We start from the raw sequence: 22,049 nt of genomic DNA, 5'->3' as shown, positions 1-22,049 counted from the left end.
AAGGAACCCTTTTTGCTGCTTTAAATAAAAAATAATCTCAATGGATGACCTCTTGTTCTTTGTACAGTCCTATTAATGAACATGTCATTAGAGAGCAGCTGGTATCATTTACACGTATCCGTTTATTACTTAGATGGACTTCTAGTTCCTCAAAATCCTATGCACCCATTATTATATTATATTATTATGCACCCATTATTAGTGAACCCCATTCCTGCAGCTATGCGTTCTTGTGAAAGTAGGTCTTAGCCGGACGTACAAGTATTAGTAATGTTTACATGCCAGCGGAGATAAAATACAAATAGCCTATGGAATGTCACTCAAGGAAAAGTGGGTGTTGTGGAAATGTGTTGATAAGGGGTATTTGCTAGTTAATAATTTCCGTGTTGCTCTTCTGGTTAGGATATTGGCTCATTAGTACTCCTTTTTTTTTTTTTCTTTTTTTCTTCAGACAAAGGCTCCATTTCCTGGTCCTTGGTGCGTAGTGAAAAAAAAAGCAGGCTTTTAAATTGCCTTTAATATAGTCAGAGATACGGGTAATATAGTATTACAGCACATGAAAGGTTAATGGAATCTGACCGGCTTTTATAGAGTAGATGATAAGCCGAATTGAATATAGTGCAAGGAGCCTATATGCATTTCTACCGCAATATCTCGCTTGTGTTGCGCAAGGAGAAAGATCCATTGATGTGCCTTTTCTTATCAGCACTGAAAGTGTATGTATGCTATACGAATAGCTAGCAGATGGATTGCAAAGTCATTTCAGGAGCTTGTAGCATAAAAGCAAACATTTCCTAAAGAGGGATTCCCTATCCTCGAGATCTTATCGCGATGTGAGCAGGGACTGGGATAAATGTCATACCCAGCATGCTCAAAGGTTCCTTTAACAATCTATTTTGCAGATAAATTGATATTTTTTTTTATACATAATGCGGGCATTGGTTACCAGCAGCAGGGCACAACCCAGAAACCACTCCTGGGTACTGAAGTTATCTTGGTTGAAGCATAAAATATGTGATTGTGGTTGCTGGTGATTCACTCCAGCAGGAATGTGGGTCAGTGAGTAAATATACTTCTTTTTTTTTTCTTGATTTGGAACAAATGTTAGTTAAGACTTTTGATGTTAGAATAGGGTTCCTCGGCAGCTTTATTTACAATGAATTGCTGGAAATTTCCCTGTTTGTGAAACTGCTTGGACAAATACTAGTTCAATATTTAACTCCTGCAAACCCAAGCTGTACGCCCAATTGATTGAAAGGTTAAAGAACCTAATCTATGTGTCCCCAAGCTAGCATTAGCACAAGCGAAGTAAGGAGGGTTGGCAAGTGATGGGAATGTGTGAAATCTGACAGCAGGTTAGCAACGATTGTGTCATTCTGGTAAACCGGTCCTGATTCATGTACACATCCAGCGTGGTTATTAATTCAGCTTTTTTAACACAAAAACACAGTCACTTTTCTCCTGGCACTTTAGCAGCAACAAATTTGAATATAGCTTTAGCACTAGTTAAATGTTAAATTCCCTTCTAAAATGTGAAATTGGAAATAATTTGGTGGAGTGTTGGTTAGATCCACAACTTTCTGTTCTGTCACCATGCTCTAGTGGCTATTTGGAAACTCATGTTAAGCTAAAAGCACCATAATACAGAACTAAATTCACCATTGTATTCATAAAATGTTCCTTCCTCCTTTTAGGTATCTCTTTCAGTTTATGTTTTGGAATCTATTGACCAGTATCTCACCCTCCAAAAATGCACATGATGACCAAACTGAACCAACCAATAGTTCTAGCTGATTTTTTTTATACCTTCCAATCTCTTATCCAGACAATTCTATTTCCAGGGTTATCCCAAAAGTTGGTGGCGGTAATCTAAGTCAGTGGACCTCAAAGCATTTTTCTGATGACACACGCCAGAACATACACAGAGCAATCTCAGCCATGCACAACACGTAGCACACTCAGCTACATACACAGCACATTCACACACTCCAATGAACAGCTTCTTCAGTGTCAGGGATCACTTATGCTCCTTTTCAATGGGCGCTGTCTTCCTTGCTGAGGGCCTGCTAAACAGATTTTGATGGACGACTGATCCATCACCACAAATTGCTGTCCTTTAAGTACCTATGTCTGAAACACCTCTGGCCTTGCTTTTACACACACAGGTTGCTTATGTATAGTTTGTGGTAGCAGCATGTAGAATTCTCTAAAATATCCATAAGTTGATTAGTGTCAGGCTTTTTTTGAGCGAATGAATGAGATTGTGAATAAATGCATAAGCATCACTCAATAAGAATTCCCTTTTTTGTCTAAAATAATGAGGCCTCTCTGCTTTCATTTCTGTTTGTTGAAATATGTAAGGAATTACGAAAAGGTAGTTTCTAATGATCTATGTGAGAAATGGCACATAACAGCCAGATGTATGATCACCACACATCACGTGCACCTTTGTATTAGGTTCCCACTAAAAGGTTTCTGCCATCCGATCAGAAAACCAATGCTAAGCAGAGCACCTACTTGTATTCAGTAGAATGTTTCCCTATGCATTTGCTTTATACAGGGTCTGACAAACATCAGATGCCAATCCATCCTGGAGACTAGATTTTGCTTCCTGGCTCCTAGTAGTTCCCCTAATGGACACTTTCTGGCTCTGTACAGAACTGGTTTGTAGGTTTATGTAGACCTAGCATTTCCTTTCTGTGTGCTGTCGGGGTGACGAGCGCCGGGGTGCCCTATGACAAGTATCACTGGAGCTCTTGCATTTTGGGGCTGGTTAGTAGACGTGCAGGTAATTTGATAAGCCATGTCTTTATAACAAGCAGAGCACATAACACCATGCTTAATGGGAAATTAGTTTAAAAAGTGAAGTGTGATGCTCAAAAGAGTAGATTGGGCAATCTGCACTAACCGTTCAGTTCCTATCAACCATCAAGGTCAGCATTCTTAAGTCTTATTTTTTTGTTGTTTAATTCAAACGAGTCATTTATATTGTTTGAATTGAACCCTAGAGAAACTGTAACGTGTTATGTTTTCTCTGCAGGACAAAGGAGTTAAACATAGATACCACTTGGTGAGATACTAAGTGACAAATGAACATATTTGCATGGTTCACGGATTATTTTGTGTGCACGGTTCTGTGTAGATGTTAAAATAGCTGCTGTTTTTTTAATGAACCTATTTCTTTGATAACTACCACCAGAGGGACTATTTAAACACACTGACACCTTGTAAATTCCTTTGCAGAGGAGCCTTTTCTGTGGTGAGACGGTGCTTGAAGATTACCTCAGGACAAGAGTATGCTGCCAAAATTATCAATACCAAAAAGCTTTCTGCAAGGGGTAGGTAGTTTTCAAACCAAAAAAAACATCAACAATTTATGATACTTGGGAATTGTTTTATTGTATGTGGTGGTAAATGCAATCGTGTTTTATAACAAGTGATGGATGTATATAAAATGGAAGCTCTGATGATAAGTTAGCAACCAATCGAATGTCCCGTTGAATGCACCGTTCTACATGATGTCATAGGATCTGTTAAGAACACTTTCTGCATGTTGCTTCAGAATCCATTTTTATATAGTTAAACATAAAAATGAACATTAAAAAAAGCATTCATAGTGCATACAATATATATAATATTTGTCGACCAGTGTAGCATTTCCGAAATCTTCTTTAATTACACTGCAATGTGCTGATGGCTTTTACAATCACTTACAGATAAGCGTGACTTGTTGTAGCAAGATGATTCAAAGAAGAGTAATCTTGCTTTAGGCTCATTAATGGGCAGTAGCCTGCCTGTGAGGCATCCTGCAACATGGGAGTAAAACGTTCCTGCAGCTTGTTGTGAATTAAATAGGTCAGAGCTTAATTGAATCACATTTCTCTTCATTATTTACAATGAACTCGTCTCAGCAAGGCCTGCTGTATTTTTAACGCTAACGTTCTATACCTCTTAATCGAGAACTACGGATACAATATGTAGCTTACTATAGTCGTTTTCCATAGGCTACTTGGCATCAATTGGTGAGGGTGTTTACCCTCCCAACCAGGGCCAGAATGGTGGTGTTGAGGTGACTGGTAATTAAAGTCCGGTGGCTTCCTGACAATGGTGCAGCCAACGGCTGGATAGCTGCTTTCGGCTCAGTGATAGAGAGTTGTAATTGAACTCCTTGACTTCACCATGAAGACCCAACCCTTAGCAAGCTTCTGCTTCAGGAAGGATTATACAGATGGCCCTGTATCATGTATAGTGAAAAATACTATCTAACTATTACATTTTGATTATTGGGTCAGATTTTTCACATTCACAATTAAGGAACCTACAGCTGGAACCAACTGTAAGACAATATAAAACAAAGGACTTAGTTAGATATCTTGTTTTTCATAAATTTATACCTTCTAAGAATGACCTGAAAAAAAGTACATATTCACACCCCAAGTGGTTAAAAAATGTGCATAGTGGTTCTGTTAGTGGCACTTTGCATGGTGTCTAATGTTCCTAGGACATACAGGTATTTGCTTTGCTCATCTGCTTACGTGTGGAATGCAAGTTTAGTGGGAGGTCTTCCCATAGGGTAAAATGTAATTCCTACAGCATTCATTCCATACAAAGAATGTGCTTGCAAAATGAGTTTAGTGGGAGGTCTTCCCATAGGGTGAAATGTAATTCCTACAGCATTCATTCCATACAAAGAATGTGCTTGCAAAATGAAAGGGCTGTTAAGCAGACAGCTTTTATCACCTTTGAACTCTGTAATTAAAGCTTACCTGTAGCCTGGGTATTTTACAAACAGTGTAATTTTGGATGTGTTAATTAATCAACCTCGTGGCATCATTGTTTGTGAAGGCAAAACTTTTTTGTATGTAGCCTACAATTTCTATAGATTCCTCTATTTATAAACCGTGTCTTAACATGGATGTTTCCTTAAATATGACTGCCATCTTATCATTCAGTATGCTAAATAAACCAACATAATAATACCGTATTTGCTCAATTATAAGACAACCCTGATTATAAGAGGACCCACCCAAGATTTGAATATTAATTTAGGACAAAAGAAAAAGCCTGAATTTAAGACTACCTTATAGGAAATATGTTTTACTAGTAAATATTAATTCACATGTTAACCATTTTTCATATTTAATAAAAAACTATGATTGAGAAAAATGATTTTTTCCCTGGTGTCTAGTGGGGCCAGCCGGTGGACGTCTGCGCAATGCGCGTAGACAACCTCTGCTGCCTATTAGTTCTGCCGGGGCTTCTATGATGGAGCACCGGAAGGTCACGTCGGCACTCCGTCATAGAAGCCCCCAGAGGAAATGGCGGCAGCCGCGGAGGTTACCAGAGAGGAGGATCCAGGTCCCCTGCAGAGCTGCGGGCGATCTGGATCTTAGTCTTATAGTCGGACCTCTATATGAGGTTTGATTATAAGACAGCCTCGAATATAAGAAGAGGGGTATTTTTCAGAGCAAATACGGTACTTTAGTTCAAAGCAAGCAATATACCGTATTATAAGACGACCCTGATTATAAGACGACCCCCCAAAATCTGAATATTAATTTAAAAAAAAGAAAGCCTGATTATAAGACCACCCTAAAGGAAAAAAGTTTAATTCATGTAAACTTTTTTTTTGTTTGTTTTTATTTCCTTTTATTTGCCAACCTGCCCCTCGAAAAATGCCTTATACCCCCTATGTGCCACTTTCCCTCTCTGATATGCCTTTTATCCTCCTATATGCCACTCTGCCCATGTAATGCTTTTTAACCCCCTATATGCCACTCTGCCTCCAGAAATGCCTTATACCCCTATATGCCACTCTGGCATATAGGGGGTTAAAAGGCATATCATGGGACAGAGTGGCATATAGGGGGACACTTACACACCAAGACACTAATATACCCACTTACATACCCACTCTGACACTTAGATACCCAGACACTAATATACACTCAAGCAACTAAGGCACTTCACTCACTGTGATGCCTCAGCAGGCGCCTACTGCAGCTCCCACGATCACACACAATGACCCTTTGTGACCCCGCATGGCCCTGCCTCCTCCAGAAAATTACCGGATCCGCTGATGACTTTGGGACGGCACAGTGCCGCCGGGGTCCCGGTGTTTCTTCTGATCTCTCCGACTGGCTCTGCTTCCCCGGCAGTGGGCGGGCTATCTCGGCAGTGAGAAGGTACACACAAATGCAACCTCCGCTGCTGTCCGCACTTTCGCCGGCGCTCGGTGATAAACGCCGGTGGAAGTGCCGGCAGCAGCTGGGGTTATCAGACAGGAGGAGCTGTCTGCAGGAGAGCTGCAGGAGATCTGGATCTTAGTCTCATAGTCAGACCTCTGTTTGAGGTCTGATTGTAAGACGACCCTGATTATAAGACGAGGGGTATTTTTCAGAGCATTTGCTCTGAAAAAAACCTCGTCTTATAATCGAGCAAATACGGTATATGTATTGTAGACAAATTTTGTATGTAATATTCAACATTTTTCTGTTCAAAGGATCTATATTATTCCTCTGCATTATCTCTGAGCTATAATTTTCTTTTTAAGGACAGTACCTCAGTCTACATGTTAAATGAAATGTACGAAAAGTGGGTGTGGACACCTGACCATCAAAGCTTATATGAGTTTGGTGGACATTCCGTTCTAAAACCATGAGCATTAATATGTAGTTGGATCCCCTTTGGAGCTACAACAGCCTCCACTCTTCTGGGATGTCTTTACACAAGATTTTAGAGTGTGTCTGTGGGAATTTGTCCCCATTCAGCCAAAAGAGTGTTTGTGAAGTCAGGCACTGGTGTTGGGCAAGAAGGCCTGGCTCACTATCAGCATTCCAATTCATCCCAAAGGTGTTCAATTGGGTTAAGGTCAGGACTCTAAGCAGGCGACTCAAGCTTCTGCACACCAAACCAATCCAACCATGCCTTTATGGACCTTGCTTTGTGCAGGGGGCAGTAATACTGGAAAAGGCTTTCCCCAAAATGTTACAATTTACAATTGTAAAAATACAGTTGTCTAAAATGTTTTTTATGCTGTAGCATTAACATTACTCTTCACTGAAACTAAGGGGCCCAGACTCTGCAAAACTGCCTCAGACCATTATCCCTGCTACACCAAACTACACAGCAGGTACTATGAATTCTCATATGTTCTTCTGGTATCCAAAACCCCCAGATTCATTTATCAGGCATCCTGATACTGAAATGTGATTCTTCACTCAGAGAACTTGTTTCCAATGCTATAGAGTCCAGTGGCAGTGTGCTTTACACAACTCCTTTCGTTACACATAGTGATCTTCCAATTGTGCGCAGCTGCTAGGCCATGGAAAGCCATCTCATGAGGCTCTTGAAACACAGTGCTTGTGCTGATATTGCTTCCAGTGGCAGTTTGGAACTATGAGTGATGCTACACACGACAAGCTATTTTTCTGTGCACTCAGCAGCTCCATTCTTTGAGTGTGCGTGGTCTATCGCTTTGTGGCTAAAACTGCTATTACTACTAGACACTTCCAATTTACGATAAAAGCACCTACAGTGGGCCAGGGCGGAAATTTCACAAATTGATTGGGGGCAAAGGTGCCATCCAAAACTGTGCCACATTTAGAGTCACTGGTCTCTTTGCCATGACACAATCTACTGCCAATGTTTGTCTATGTGGATCGCATGCCTGTGTGCTTGATTTTATACACTTGTTAGCAACAAGTGTGGGGTAAAACATCTAAACTCAATAATTATGAGGGATATCTACATACTTTTTCGTTATATAATGTATGTTCTCTGATTAATCCCCATAGCCTGGATCAAATCATCTGGGTGCCAATCAATCTTTTTATAATTGCTTTTTTTATATGCCATGATGATATTTGATCTTCCATGTTGGTTGCTTTTGCTATGATGTCAAATAGAAAACCGTTTATGGAATACTGATGACCTTTTAATAAATACCTTTGATCTGTAGTGCAGTACAGTTTTTTCCCAGATGTTGCTTTTTTGGTTAGGCTCTAGGCTCTGCATAAATATTAATGAAACCATCCTCGATTGTAAATGTTTATTTAGTAAGGCGGGCTAGTGGCTCCCTAAACACCACTCCTTCATAGTCAACTAAGATACATTATCTGAAGCCAAGTTAGCTTCCTTTTAGTCTAGCCACAAAACTATTAATTGACCCTAGCTCATGGAGTTTGTCAAAACATTTTAGTAGTTGTAAGTACCTACATTTAATTTTGTCTAAAGGGACATGCAAGCAAACATATGTATCTTTTCAATGAGTGTCCTTTTCAGATTTTTGCTTGCTCTTATTGTCTCTTTGTAAAACATAACAAATTTAAATAAAATTTTGAATAAATAGGAATAATCTCGGTTTCTTTTTCTGAGAGAGGTTTATATATTTTTATGGTATGCTTTATTATGCCATTGCTAAATGAGCCAGTTAGAAGGAACCATGCTGAGAACTCAATGCATGCCTTTAAAATACGGAGCCTCTGGATGAGATCTGGGGGGGCTGCCAAAAGATCAATACTCCACTGATGCACAGAATTATCTGGGTACTGGAATCTCAACTGTCCTCCCAGATTCGTGAATAAAGGCCTTTTGTATTCTTTGTTGCTTAACATGAAATAATACATTTGGGAGAATGTTCGATAGGAAAGGAGATTTCAGGTCCAACCAGTAGCAGAATGGATGGAATATGCTAATATGCCCAGGGATACAGTATTTCATGTGACACAGCAGGTATACAGGCCCAGCCATCAGTGAAGTATTTACTTTTGGGGGCTGCCCAAGGCCCGACCTAGGGAAGTCCTCGCAGCCGTCCTCTCCACGGTCGGAACACGCTGCTCCTTTAAAACATGATGTGCCAGGATATGATGTCACCCAGGTGTGCCATGTCTTAATTCAGTCTATGGAGGCTGTGCTGAGTTGGCACAACCTCCATAGACTCTTGGGCGACCCCCCCCCAGCGTCTTGTTGCACAATGGGCAGTTACAAGGGAGGTCTTTGATCTCAACCTCCCTTGTAACTGCCCATTGTGCAACAAGATGCTGGGGGGGTGGTCTCCCGTCCCCGATTTTGTAGCAGTGGGACTGTAGCCCCCTTGGATCTGCCACCAAAGACCTAGGCCAGGATACCTCACTGCAAAACAATTGATAAAACCATAGAACTCCACATTTCCCCACTATTGCATTGTCTTTTCAACTCCATTTCCTTGATAGATGTAACATTTTAGCCCCTGTATAAATGTCTGTTTCCATTTTACTTATTCATTTATAAATGAGACATATTGATGTAACATCCAGTGCTCGGGTGGCAAAAAGTAAGACCATTAGACTTTAAAACCTGGTTGCGTCATCTTTAGCAGTAATAACTGCTCTCGCTGATGGTAATGTTAGTGGTTCTACAATCCATTATGAGCAGTGGTATCAGGATTGGATGTGGCTAGTTGTGGGTTGATTTGCTGTGTGATGTGTATATAAATATATATGTGTGTGTGTGTGTGTATATATGTATGTATATATATATATATATATATATATATATCACTTATCCTGAAGTTAATATTGGTTTATCTATATGTGACCTAATATAGAGAAAACAGTGAAAATATGGATTCTGTGACTGTTAATCATCAGGTAGAGGGAATTTTAACCAATTGACACACTGTAGCTCAGGAATATATACAGTATATATTGGGTTATTATATTGAAATGTATTGTTTTACCCATTTTGTTCTGATACTTCTTAATCCCTGCTTTTCTTTTTTTTCATTGAAGCTCATGGTTTGTTTTTTTGGACATATTAGATTGTTTGGATGAATGCATTCATTCCTAGAGCCCCTTTCCTTTTTTGTGTAGTACAAATCATGAGCTAGAGAGAAGGCTGGGAGCATACCCACAATGTCCTTGATCCTTCACAGAAGGTCAATAATGCAACTGCAGTTATACATGGTGGGTCCATGCCACCCATATTGTCCGAATATATAGTTTGTGTATATATAATGTTTGGGAGTCAAACTGATTTTTTTATGTGAGACTTGCCAACCAAGATGTGCTCGTGTGTGATGCCTGTTCACTTTGAAATAGCGCTATTAAGTATTAGAGACACATCTAACAGAGCAATGCAATCTTACACAATCTATTCCCTCATGCAGGGTTATATTGCTGGACCTTTTCGTCAACCATTAATTCACTTTCCACTCTGATGAAACCGCTCAGTAGTGTAACATAATAGAAATTCAGTTTCCCCTCATGTGAGATAATGTCACTTCTTTTTTTTGCCTCTGTGACACAGACGTTCCGCGTTCCGTTGTTATCCAGCTAATTATGTTAATAAAAGGTGCTCATCATAACTATGTACTGCAAAGCATGCTATCTCTGCATTTAAAATGGCATGCATAGGATGCATGTCAGGAATATTGCCCGCACCTGGCAGTGTGTGCCAAGTGAACAAATCAGCCCTGCGCATCCCGAATTGAAATAAATATGCTTCACCGAAGCTGTGCGGGGTGCATATTTCCATGTGCATTATTCACCTCTGCATGACAGACAGGATTATCTCTGATTGATAAGCTCCTTACTGAGACTGCATTTGCCTATTGCTAGCCTGTGAATCTGTATTTAGACTTCATTCAGACGCTGAACACTAGTCTCCCCGCTGAGACAGTATTTTATTCCTTTAAATACTGCATTCACCTTTGCTTTTTTGGTTGATAGCACGGTTCTCATATCGTCATAGGTATTGCTCAGTATTCACTTAAAGTCATGGTACCTATTACAGATTTTACAAAGTAGGGGTACTAAAATGGCACAGTATCAGGATAAAAGTATCCTTAGAAAAATCATTCAAGGTCTTATTTTCATATTAAACAATTCATGGAGAGCTTGCAGCATTACATTTTACTTACTATTTTGACAGAGATAATGCAAGGCTAATGATCAGATGCTTTTTATGTTGCACATATACATTGTAAAAATATATATAATTTTTGGAGTACAGCCTCTAGTACGTTGGTTACACCTGGCAAGCTGGCATCCATTCAGTTTAAATGTATTATTCTTTTTTTGGATGTTTTAAAACAGGGTCTGCATTTTAATGTTCTTATTCACCTATGTTATTTGTCCAACATCGCAATCTGCCACCACTTTTCTATTCCTGTTGTCTTCCAGCTTGCAATTGTTGTTCTGTTGCCTCTTGTTGTTCTGTCCTATTTAGCTGGATGTTCAATAGATGTTTTGTTGGATTTTTGGAGTTCTTTACTTGTATACGACACAGTTTAGGAGTAGCTCAGGCATTGCTTAGATAGCTTGTGCTACAGTAAATGTCCTGCTCAGGAGAGTCTTAAATTTTGCTAACAAGTCCCTTTACAGATCGGCATATCAGACTAATCCTGCCAATATTGTTTGTCCGTTCTCAGCTCAACTATTTCACTGACAAAGTTTTTCCCCTTGGTAATCTCTGGAGGATCTCCCTTAGAGTCCAAATGTTCCCTTCCATGCTAACGGTGCTCAGGGAAATATACGAATCACACTTCCAGAGGATATTAACCTCACTTTGTGGGTAGGATTTGTCTCATGGAAATTTTGTCTGTGTAATAATTTTAGGCCAAAGCGAAAGACTTTTTGCAATTGCTGTCCGTTCCCAGCTTCGCTAGACTTGTACTTTAAACATAGTTCTTAATTTGGCCAGTAAGAATATCTGTGCACAATGAAGCTTTTCAGATATACATGGGACTTGTTGATGAAGGTTAAAACGTATATAAAGAAAGCCTGTTCATCTTGTGTTTTGTAGCGGGCAGGTATTGTTATCTTAACTTTGCCAATGTCCTCGGGTTGTTTATAAATATTTAAAACTTGGATATGCTGATGTTTATGAAATGTCTCCACTCTTCATGTGCCTTTTCATTGAGCATAGTTTGCATGGAATCATGGAACCACTCTCTTCATTGGCATTGAATTGAGCAGTGGTCCTCGAAGGAGTTTCCTTCTGGTAACTTTCTAAAGGAGACTCTTTAAATATCAACCCCTTTAATGGCCCAATCATGCAGATTTTATGTAGCAATTCAGCAGATGTGCTAACCACATGGCACTAATACCAGCCATCATGGAAACTTTGCCTTCTCATTATTGAAATATAATCTTAATTGAGTCACCTGCATTCAAGCATGGATACAACCATAATATACTAGTGGGAAAAGCACCAATCATGAGTCTCCATCGTGATCACAATATATATATATCTGCCAGTTCCAGACTGTGTGACTCTGAGTTCCCCTTTATGCACATCTACTCACCTATAATCCCAGAATGACATTGTCCTGCCTGCTTGCAGTACTTACATAAGGTGGTGTTAGCATGCAAACAAAACACACCTTTGCAGATCTGTCCTTTTATTCTTTCCGCTAAAGGTTTAATCACACAACAATATCACACATTTCTAAGAAGCCTTTCTTCCCCAGTTTATATGGCAGCAATTTATCAGTGCCTGCTTTTGTGTCACACATCAATTAAATGTTCTCAGCAGAAATTGTGAATGAGACAAAATTTTACACATTTAAAAATGTATTAACGAAAAGGGTTTTAGAATTCAGTAGTAGTGGGAATTATATTTCCAATTCTGTATTTATATGCAAAGATGTTAAAGCAGGACCATTTTTGTTTATTACTAGTATCATATTAAAAATACATCTTGAAAAATAGTGTTAAAAAAGTCTAAGGAAGAAGGGCCATAAATCCCCTAAAGAAAGTAACTGAAAATATGACATGGCTGACAACAGTAGCAACCTCCAGGTCTGCACATAAAGATTACTTATTGCAATGCTAACCTACATTGTTGTCTATGGCTTTGTATTTTAAGCTCAAGTTAAAGAAACATTTTTCCCCCATGATACATCCCCTTTAAAATTAGGCACATTAGGTAGAACAGCATCTTTAACCCCTTCGTGACAAAGGCTGATTTTACTTTTTGTACCCTTCGTGACAATGGCCTTTTTAACATTTCTGCGCTGCTCGTGTTTAGCTGTAATTTTCTTCTTTCCCGTTTACTGAACCCACACACATTAGATATTGTTTTTTTCAGGACAAGAAGGGCTTTCTTTAGATGACATTGTTTTGATTGTATCATATTATTTACTATTAAAAAAAGTATAAAATATGGTGAAAAATTTAGAAAAAAATGACTGTTTCTAACTTTTAGTTGAAAAATCTTTTACTCATCTATAAAAGGTAATGAAAAAACCTGCTAAATAGATTATACTATTTGTCCTGAGTTTAGAAATACCCAATGTTTTTATGTTTTTTTGCTTTTTTCTACACATTATGGGGCAATAAGTACAGGTAGCGTTTTGCTATTCCAAAGCCATTTTTTCCAAATCTGGTAATTCTTCCCCCCATGTGCCATTTCGGGTATCTTTGAAGCCAGCCAATGCAATTTACCCCATCAAGTCATATATTTTTGAAAACTAGACAGCCTAGGGTATTCCAAATGCTAGTATTTTAACCCATTCCAAGCACTAATTCTACCATCAGCCTTTGTCAAACTTTATGGTAGTAATTTTTTTTGCATTTGTTTTGTCACACACATTTTACTTCAGGTATGAATGAACAGGTTCTGGTATATGTCACTATCACAAAACACCCCAATATGTGTTCAGCAACATCTCCTGAGTACAGCGATACCTCACATGAATGATTTTGCCTGGCTGTTTGGGGGCAAAAGGACCACATTTGGGGCATGCACATTTTTCAATGTTGAACTTTGGAATTTGGGGGGGATCCACTGCCCATGCCGTATTTGGTACATCTTTGAGCCGGGCCATTTCAGTGTGCCCAACAAAACCATATATTTTTGAAAACTAGACACCCCAGGGTATTTTAAATGCTGGTATTTTAACTCTTTGCATGCACACATTTTACCACCAGCATTTTTTCAAAGTTTGCAGTAGTATTCTTTTGTGTGTATTTTCCCCCCACACACCTACTTTATGTATGAATTTACAGCTCCTGGTTTTTGCCGCTGTCACACGGCACCCCAATATGGGTTCAGCAACATCTTCTGAGCGCAGTGATACCACACATGCATGGGTTTGTCATTTTTTGGGGGAACTAAAAGGCCACATTTGGTACATGTGCATTTTTCTAATTGGAAATTAGATGTGTGGCCATCCTTCCCCCCCCGTGTTATTTGGGACATTGTTGAACCCGGCCAATTCAATTTACCCCATCAAATCATACATTTTTTTAAAGTAGACACCCCATGTGCCAGTATTTTATATCTTTCCATGCGAGAATTGTTTTAAGCTAATATGCTAATTTTAGGACTTGCTCACAAAAATATATTTTTTCTCTATATATTTTATTATTTTTTTGCCTTTTTTAAAAAAAAAAAATTAACATTTTTTTTCAACTTGAAGGTTCCCCTGATAGTGACATCAGTGGGAAATTATTTTTACATTTTACTGTTTTTTTACTATTTTTTTTCTAATTATTATTAATTTTATTTTATTTTTTAATTTTTTACTAATCACACTGTGATTAGAAAGCTGGGCTCCATTGACTTGCATGGTTGAATGCAGTACCTGTATTCAACGTGCAAGTGGAGCCAGAGTTCTCTAGAGGGTCTGGAGACCATCTAGCAAACTTTTTAGTCTTTATTGTTTTTTTTCCCGGGCCGCCGCCATCTTGCTGATGGCGAAGATCACAGGCAGCTGCGGCTGTGACCGCTCTCCGAAGCGGTCACAGTCCATCCCAAGGTAAGTGTTTGGTGTCGCTGGATGCCTCCTGATCGAGGCATTCCAACGACACCATTTGTTGATCGCCTCCTAAGCGCTTTTAAAACGAGCGTCCGCCGCCATACAAAGTTGACGCCCCGGGGAGGGGCCAGAGATGGTGCAGAAAGCGAAAATAGAATGCTTTCTGCACCCGTTTAAAGACGTGCCGGTCCTGGCACGTCAATTGTCGTTAACGACTTGATTTTCCGTGACGTGCCCGGACCGGCAGTTGTCATCAAGGGGTTAAGAAACCCTAGACTGTGAAGCTTAAGTAGCCTGCAGATCAGAAGAAGCCAGGTCTAATCTACAAAAATGGAATATGAGAAAATGGAGATACAAAATGTTGCTGTTTGGATGTTTAAACCAGGAGAAACTTGCAGGATCTATAGTAGTCAGTGAGAAACCCCTGTTACAAAAGGTTGGCTAGAATGACTAGAAATACCAGTATTCCCTGTTGACATCCTATACTATTAAGTCGGGTTTGAAAATTGTACATGGGGGATATTTTTCCGATTTTAGACTACTTAATGTGGATAATATCATGTACTTAAGGAACCAGTAGACTTGCAAAAAATGTTTAAACACAAAGACCTAACACATGCCAAGACATGTTTGGTAATCATAGTAACACATGTCATTACAGTAGTTGTCTAGAGCAGAGGCTGTACCTGTCCCCATTTTATTTATAGATCTGTTTATTAAAATATATAAGTGATACGTCCATGCATTTATACATTTTCCCACTTGAGCTGAACCCAAGAGAATATAAAAATAGCTCTGTTACAAAACGCACCTACTATGTTTCCATTGTGTGGTGTAACTACAGCTCCACACTCATTCAGTTCCTGACCTACTTTAGGAAGCGGCCAGTTGAAAATATTTTGTACGTAAAGATTCCCTCAGGAAACTGAAATGAAAGAACTACCTCGTTTCTGAATGCTGATCGCTGGCAGCCGCTGTGGATATATTTAGAGTCTGTCATATATAGCAGTTTTGTGTTCAAGCTAAAATCAGCTGCCAGGTCATAGCGTAGCTTGCTGGAAAGATATATGTTCTACAAGAAGACAGACTCCTTTTTGAGTAGGTTTTTTGTTAACAACGCATCTCTCATGCATGGGCCAATCGCTGTTAATTCGGAGTAAGGCTTTTTAGAGCTGTTGTTTGACATCTTCAATAGTGCTTGCCATGTAATAGGCTGATACAACATCTGGTAATGATTTAATTAAGAGTCATATGCTTTGATTCACCATGGACACTCAACTTCTAGCTTCTTAGTGCATAAGTCACTCTAGAACATTGTTGGTTATTCATATATAGAACCAGTTTTTGTTAGGAGGGCATAAAAAAGGTATATCGATGGCTGACAAGTGTCAGTTCGTAGAGGCCAATTGTTTTATGAAAATCGGTTTCAGGTCAGTTAACTTTTATATAATAAAACAAACAAAAAATCTAGCCAAAAAGCTTCCTCCAAGAAAGACAAGCTCCCAGTAACACTAGAAAATGCATAACATGGAGAGGACCTCTTGATGGTCTCTCTAGATGCAGATAAAGCATTTGGCTACACGCATTGTTTTTTATGAAAGCTAATATAGCTAAAGCTAATACAAAGCTAATCTTCAGTACATTATACTAAATTATTGGCATAATTAGCTTTATGTTATGAACCCACATTAACAGTCAAGGCCTATACAGATCACCAATCAGACTACTATTACTATTTTCATCTTGTTCCTAAGACCCTAAACATTAAACATACATCGTAATCTGAAGATAAAGGGGCTACAAGAACTCTGTTTTTCACAGAGAATCATTCCATTCCAAACATGAAAATCAAAAGGGTTGCAAATAGACAAAGGCCCATATGGCCGAAATGCCATCCTAAGGAGTAAATGGGTGCATTGTAAGCTGGTTTGAGCAGGGCCCTCCTCACCTGTTGTTTCTGTAAGTCAAATTGTTTAGTTATATACTACATGTTATATCCTGTCTACTCATTGTACAGTGCTACGGAATATAATGGTGCTATATAAAAAATATAATGATAATAATTAACCATTGGGAGACTGGCCATGCAAACCCTAATTGCTGCCAAAACCTGGATTGCTAGACACTGGAAATTTCATCAAACACCCACAATCATCGCTATAAAAGAAGGAAATTATAAATCTAAATATGCCGATCACCTGGCCTCTAATTTGGTATCAAAACAGAGACAAATTTGTGAAGCCAGTAATAACGCGGAAGGAACAACTGTGTTAATTCTGTGAAAATAGTATTGTCATCATACAATCTGTACAGTGTTATCGTGTCATGTAGCTCTGGGAGGTTTATTTTTTTTATTTTTTTTAAAACATTTTACCTATTGCTTGAAGATGCAAGATTGTCAGACCAAGAGAGCTTTTTTATGTCACAGGTTGTCAGTGTGACACAATGGCAACCCTGGAAGGTGACACAAGTTGCGCTGATCTACTCAAACTGTTATTGCTTTTCAAACAAATAATGATATTATTATCTTTTATATAGCTCCAACAATTTACGCTCCGACAATACATATATTCAGGGGGGGGGGGCTAGAATTGACAGTCTAAGATAAACTGGTAAGGAGCTTGCAAGTTTACAATCTGTTATTATCTGTTATATGGAAGAACTTGTTTGTTAAACCATGGACACATCAAGGCATAGCTCCCTCTAAGTGTTTATTCTTTTAAATTGCTTGTCAAATGATTATTCTTCAATGCCAAAATGATTTACTTATGGAATCTAAATATAATAATTTTTTCAGAGATCTACATTTTTAAGGAATGGCAACCAAGCAATTTATTATCCATACTATAGCGGAATCATACAGTGGGCATAAAACTAACCTTGTGATTGAGTGCTACAAGATAACCACTGAAAGGGTTAAACGTGACAGTCCTTTGACGCAGTCCCTGTGTGTTTATGGAATAGACTACATTGCACCTAAAACAAAAAGGAAGCAGGACACCGGCAAATTTCTGGGAAGCAGGACACTTCTTTTTCTATGTACTTAGCCTTCGTGTCTGTTTGTGTTCAGTGAATTGAAAAGTACAGGTTACACACTCACAGGATTGCACTTTAGGTTTAGCCCTTCTAAATAATCCCATTATCTTTGTTTGACAAATACGGGTTGTGTGTTTTCCAGAGATGATATTTTGTAAATATACTCTGTGTGTCCATGGAAGCAAGGTCGCAGCAGTGTTGTGGCTCGGGAAAGTAATATTGTGCAATTAAATTAATAATAGGGGTGCCTGTTCCAAGTGTTACTTGAGTCTATATGCAATCGATGTCATTTTCTTACCAATATTTTAAACAAAAGTTTCTTTTTTTTTTTTTTTTCTGTTCAGCAATTCCCGTCGTTGATTTACGGGATGTTAGTATCTATAAATATTGTGTTTTATTCGCTAATACAGCAATTTTCATGGGAGTTCATGGTGCAATTTATGGCCAATACCAGTGAGTTTCTTCTAGAAGAGCATGGCTGGCCCTGTATAATGTGTAGTTGAATACACGAGAGTTATTGAAAGTCACATGACTGAATTATGCATTATGCAGGGCCAGTTCAGCCTTTTTTGCGCGGGAAACTTGGCACAGACAGCTAATCATAATGCATAGTGACGTTGGTGAGCTAAAGCTATACTGCCTGCAAATTTAGACTTTATGGAATAAACCTCATTATCTAGCATGCCCATTAAAATTGTCAGTCTGGGCCTGGGCATGGCTTGGCAAACCCCAGAGATAGCAATAGCTCGTAGATTATTTAAGATCTGGTTCCTAATGTTTTGTATCATTTTATATTGGTCTCTACAGGCATATATTTCGTTTCTAAAAATATCAAGCTGACTCACAAAATTCTAACATCTGCACAAATGCATTCGGTAATTTAATTTTGTAAATGGTGATCAAACTAGGCTCCTTCGATATCTTCTCACAACCGTGCAGTTTGCCGTTAACTTGATGTAGTACAAATCTATAATGTTGTCCAGCATTAAGTCTGAAGCACAAAGTACTTTTTAAAATTCTGGTAGTTGTGTATAATACCTTTTTTTTAAATAACTACATTGTGGGTTTCTCTATTCTAACTTTGAATATTAGTGTGATGGTTGAGCTAGATGTTCTTCAGCCATCTGGTATGTATAACAAAAACTTTTATTGGCCTGATGTTTATGGAGGTAGATGGTTTAGATTTATTGAGTAGGAATGCTAATCAGCCATTGTAAAATCTCAAATTGTATATTGTAAATGTCACGTATTTTTCTACTGGATGTACACTACATATGTGATATGCCACGTAACTGATGTGAAATTAAAGGAATCCCTTCCGGTAGCACAGTTCAGTGATATTGCATGATTGTATCAATCCCCCAAAAGAGATACGTTAAAAATAATAGGATAACAAAGTAAGACGCTGTTCACATTCAGGTAACTTATGACGAGCATTAATTTGATAAAATTATATTTATCTTGGAATTCTACCATGTATGAATGACTGTGGTCATCGGTCAATATACCTCATTAAAAAGGTAGATAGGAAACTGGTGCAAATAATTCTTGTTCGTATGGTTACTTATCATGAAGCCAGCCAAGATACAGCGCTTGTGTTCCAGGATCTTCATGAAAAGTAAATAATTTGAAATCTGGTTTAGACACCCTTAAATGCAACGGCTTACACCCACTTTTTACACAAACCAGGTAGAAGTGTGTAAAACCAAATACCAAGATGTAAATGAAGTGTGAAGCATAGCCCATTCTGTGGTTATGCATTCTTTACCCCAGATTGGTCCTGTTTGGTTTCCTAATTTAATAAAACATCAAGATTTTTTACTTAACATTTTTTTCTTGACATTTGTGATCTATATACATACATTTTAAGTGGCTGATACATAGGCGTTGTGGACTTTAGGGGTTTCGGGTCAGTTTGCAGAGTTGTTGCATCATTATCATGAACCCTGTTTAGTGAAAGGACAAAGGTGACCCTGTATAATGAATAGTGTTAATGTTAGAATCTCCTGCAAACTCCCTCTTTAGTGAATAATCCCTTACATGTCCAATATCAAAGCTGCTGAGTTCTTATCGAAGCACTTCTAGATCCTTTTTGTAGGACACGTGACATAATGTGCAGTAGGAATATGGAAACATGGTTGGGATGTTAGATGTATTAATTTGTATGAGAGCCCCGAATAAATGAAACCATTGTTATATATAAATGCCCTATACAGAGAATAAAAAAAATTACACAGCATTTATAAGGCGTACCATGATAAATGTAGTAGGTTTTATAATGCTGGTACCTCTTTCATCATTTTTTATATAATGCTCCCACCCTCCCATCTGTTTTCTGTGCAGAAGATGTGTCCCGCCGATCACTTCTTGCATGTAATATACTTATCGCCAGTCTGCTCCAGTGCTGGCTTGGTGGTTGCGGAGGATGGGGGTCTTCAGGCATGCATGCATGGAGATGACATTTTGCTTTTTTATGCGACTTTTTAATCTGCGGTTTAGCATTGATATTTGTGAAAATACAGTACAATTATACAAGTCGTCCAGAATTCCCTCGCACTAGAGGGAATAAGAACATAGCCGTCGTCGTATTGCTTCTCATGTATAAACTGTGCTCTAAGCAAACAAACCGGGTAAGAACTGCCTAGCAGGATGTTTTAGTATTGTGTTTATCTTCGTGAAGCCTGTAAATGTTCACACATATCTATAGTGTTCTGTGAATTGAAGGCCGCTATCGTCTACAGATCGATAGGCATGTGACATACCGTGTAATCTGCCATTCTTCATTCTTGCTGTCTATTGTTAGAGCTGCATTCTCACTTTCATAACTTTAACTCTATGGCAAATAAGCCGTGAGTCATTTCCAGAGAGGCGCCCTCTTTCAATGCATTTTTTTTTTTCTTGTAATTTCTAATACTATTTTCCTTTGGAGAAAAGAAAGTCAAATCTTAAGATTTTAGGTCAGCCTCCTATGAAACATTGTAATGTAAGGAAGTTTTACATAACAAAGGTGTTATGTCACCATGTTTTAAAATGAAACCTCTGAGACTGGTAATGTAACGTGGAAATGTTATTAGATATTTTAAATTAAGTGTCGGTAAGGTTACTTTTTCTTCCAGATAAATGTGATATGAGAGTGGTTTATTGAGCTGCTTCGGCTGTGCACAATGTGATTGCAATAACCTGACTCCTGAAGACCTGCAGCACTGGAGGATCCTTAAAAGCCGAGTGGAAAAACATGGGATTTAATGGTCAAAACAAAGCCTGGTACTTTTTATTTAGTAACCAGCAACTCCGGAGAATAAACATTTTAGCTCGTTGGAGCCAGTATTGTTTAAATATCACACTTGGCCTCTTCTAAGGAAGCAAGTGTTATTTTTAGGCGGGCGTTTTTTTTCTTCTTAAAATCTGATATTGATTACTCCCAGGGGGCCAGAGAGGAGTCCTCCAGCCTTCTTCCATTCTGTAAAGACTCTTTCTGTGTTTAGGGCCTGTTTGGTTATATAGCAGTGACGCATTTTTCTTTCCTGTGGCACTGCCATAGTTATAAACTGGTTTTTTTGCTACTAATTAATGGAACTGTTGCAATTACAGATCACTTTTTCATGAGCTGATGCTATGCCAGGAGAATAACTCCACTGTGTATTAGCCTCTAGCTCTAGATACTGCTTATTTATTCATCTAACACTCCATTAATTTTGGGGCTACTTTGCAGTGTTTATTTTTCTTTTGTCTTTTCTTAGTCTTTTCTTTCTTATGTTTTCTGTTCCTTATCCTTTCTATCTCTTTCATCCTAAGCATCTGTAGACCTGTCCTGGGAACATGTATGTATCCATAGTCGGAGGCATAACTAGAAACCCCTGGCCCCCCGCATTACCAAGCAACATGTCCCACCTTTGTCCCAACCAGCTTATTAGTGCTATTGTAAACTCCAAACAGTCTGCATGTGCCATCTTTGCCCCAGCTTGCCAGTGCCCCAAACAGCTTGTCTGTGCTATCACATACTGTATGTGGCACACGTACACATTTAAGTCTATGCTAATACACAAACTTTCACATTCATGCTTGTACATAAACACTTTCACATACATATTCATTTTAACACACACTTATACATACACATTCATGCTCATATACATACAAACATACATAACCCTTCCCACATCAGCCTCCATGCCTGTAACTACCAGTTCCACAAAAAAATCTTAAAATCTTAAGATTAATTTACCATACCCCCCATCATTTCAGATATTCAAATTGGAAAGCCTGTATT

General features: G+C 38.6%; 1 protein-coding gene across 23 annotated transcripts in view; it reads left to right on the top strand.

Moving 5' to 3' along the window:
* The window catches only part of LOC149289350 (calcium/calmodulin-dependent protein kinase type II delta chain-like), a 94,452-nt gene that overhangs the window by 730 nt on the left and 71,673 nt on the right, over positions 1-22,049 (top strand). For all 23 annotated transcript variants that reach the window (XM_089490690.1, XM_089490680.1, XM_089490671.1 and 20 more), the window contains exon 2: positions 3,244-3,338. In XM_089490690.1, the coding sequence (XP_089346816.1) occupies positions 3,244-3,338 (95 nt within the window). The remainder of the gene's footprint in view (positions 1-3,243; positions 3,339-22,049) is intronic.

Source organism: Sceloporus occidentalis, unplaced genomic scaffold (assembly GCF_023333645.1).
Source record: "Sceloporus occidentalis isolate IW3139 unplaced genomic scaffold, rSceOcc1.0.p SCAF_46, whole genome shotgun sequence".
NCBI classification, from domain to species: domain Eukaryota; kingdom Metazoa; phylum Chordata; class Lepidosauria; order Squamata; family Phrynosomatidae; genus Sceloporus; species Sceloporus occidentalis.
This window is presented reverse-complemented; position numbering and strand designations above follow the sequence as displayed.